The sequence below is a fragment of the Rhagoletis pomonella genome, unplaced genomic scaffold (assembly GCF_013731165.1).
Source record: "Rhagoletis pomonella isolate Grant_MI unplaced genomic scaffold, Rhpom_1.0 Rhpom_scaffold_00001, whole genome shotgun sequence".
NCBI lineage: Eukaryota > Metazoa > Arthropoda > Insecta > Diptera > Tephritidae > Rhagoletis > Rhagoletis pomonella.
Window position 1 is genome coordinate 95,953,502 of NW_023458555.1, and position 1,768 is coordinate 95,955,269.

General features: G+C 36.3%; 1 protein-coding gene across 1 annotated transcript; it reads right to left on the bottom strand.

Moving 5' to 3' along the window:
• Window positions 1-244: 244 nt before the first annotated feature.
• Window positions 245-867, bottom strand: LOC118749009 (putative nuclease HARBI1). The gene is made up of 2 exons (XM_036483795.1): window positions 738-867; window positions 245-674 (listed from the first exon to the last, which is right to left on the bottom strand). The coding sequence occupies exons 1-2, from the start codon at window positions 865-867 to the stop codon at window positions 286-288; spliced, it is 519 nt and encodes a 172-aa protein (XP_036339688.1). The 3' UTR covers window positions 245-285.
• Window positions 868-1,768: the final 901 nt, after the last annotated feature.

A 1,768-nucleotide genomic window follows, 5' to 3' on the forward strand; every position in this document is an offset into this window, starting at 1 on the left:
TCCACATTATATTTAAGTTTAACAGGCCAAATTTTTGTCAAGAAATTCTAGTAAAAAAGTTGGCAATTTGTATGCAAATTTGTTGATATTTTCCTAATTTTGGCACAAGTTTACAACTTAGATTTATACGATTTCTTTTAGATAATCAGCTATAATATTTTAAAATATTTACAAAAAAGTTTCAGAATTAAAAACATTGCGAATATTGTTAAAATATCACTTTATGATTTGATTTTGAGCTACTGTGTATACACACACTTGAATTAATAAAATATTTTGCTACACCTATGCAATTAAACTGTTTCTTATTTCATCTCTTAAGTTCCTAGAAATATTTGCTGTACTACTGTCCGCTTCCACCATATTCACAGTTTCTAATAAATGTACATCTTCTGTGGGAAAAACTTCTGAAGGTTGCAGCTTAGCTTTAAATTGCAGACAAATGTTGTGCAAAGCGCAGCAAACGTTCATTATAGCTGAAACCTTTTGCGGAGTATAATGCAGCTCGCGTGCTGCCAAAAGACATCGAAACCTTCCTTTCAATATTCCAAATACTCGTTCGATGATTGACCGTCCTTTGGCATGGCAATGATTAACCCGGCCTTCTGCTGAATTTTCGGCGGCATTACGATAGGGAGTTAACATCCATGGTTCCAATGGATATCCTGAGTCGCCTTAAATAATTTGAATGCAATTATTAATTAGTTATCGATATTAAAGTATTAATTGATGCTAACCAAGACTCCATATCCCTCTCTCGCCATTATCAAAACGAGCTTTTAAAGCCCTTCTCTCACTGGACAGGTTCCATACATGGGAATCATGGCATGCACCACCGTATCGCGCGTCAACAGCTCTAATTCTCATCTTAATTAATTTAATTTGAAAAATTGTTGTTGAAAACCTTCATGATAATGCAATACTTACAACCATTGCATTCATACTGTGCTTCAGTTTTCTATTGTAGTACAAATGCTCATTCCTTGTTGGTCTTATCATTTGTATATGTGTGCCATCTATTGCAAACAACACGCCCGGAATGCCACACTTTTCATAGAAATATAATTTTGCCTCTGTTTCCTCTGCGTCCGTACTTGCAAAATTAATGTGTTGTTGGCAAAGCGTTTTCTCAATGGCTTTGCACACTTCAATGAGGCAGCGTGACATTGACTGCTGAGATGGGCCAACGTGTTGGTCTTGGCCAATTTGGTGTTGGTAACCTCCTTGCCCCAATAATTTCAGTGCGGCGGCCAGCTTAATAATGGGCGGAATTGCTATGGATTTTCGAGGAGTGCTTAACTCCGGCGTAATGGCATTTAGTACGTACTGAAACGCCTGTTTGTTTACACGAAAATTTTGCGCGAAACTGTAAAGGGATAATTATAAATACATAAAATATAAATAGTCACAAATAAAGCAATCCTTTTACCATTTATCATTGAGAGTGAATATGTTGGCCTTATCCCTAAGCGCTCTCAATTGCACTCGTTCCGCCACTTGGCCTTCATCTGCTTCCAACCATATCGCCACTGAATCCATTTGGTAACTTTTTTTATCAAGGACTGTCACTAATATTAAATATATTTAACACAACAATTACTGAGTTCTTAAGTGCACAAACTTCGCATTCGAAATGTTAGCAATTTCATCTTGTTTTGATTTTAGTACCTTTTTTTATTTTGCTTTGCGTTTGACATTTGGCGAACAGTGTTGCTCTCTTCTTTCGAATATCTTCGAAAGTTGATTCGAACGAACTATGGAGTACGAA

Bases quoted from the DNA above. Each gene is read 5' to 3' on its own strand.
- LOC118749009 (XM_036483795.1), bottom strand. From the start codon at position 867: ATGAGAATTAGAGCTGTTGACGCGCGATACGGTGGTGCATGCCATGAT. The intron at 675-737 runs GTTAGCATCAAT...AAATTATTTAAG, and splicing joins GAGAGGGATATGGAGTCTTG to GCGACTCAGGATATCCATTG.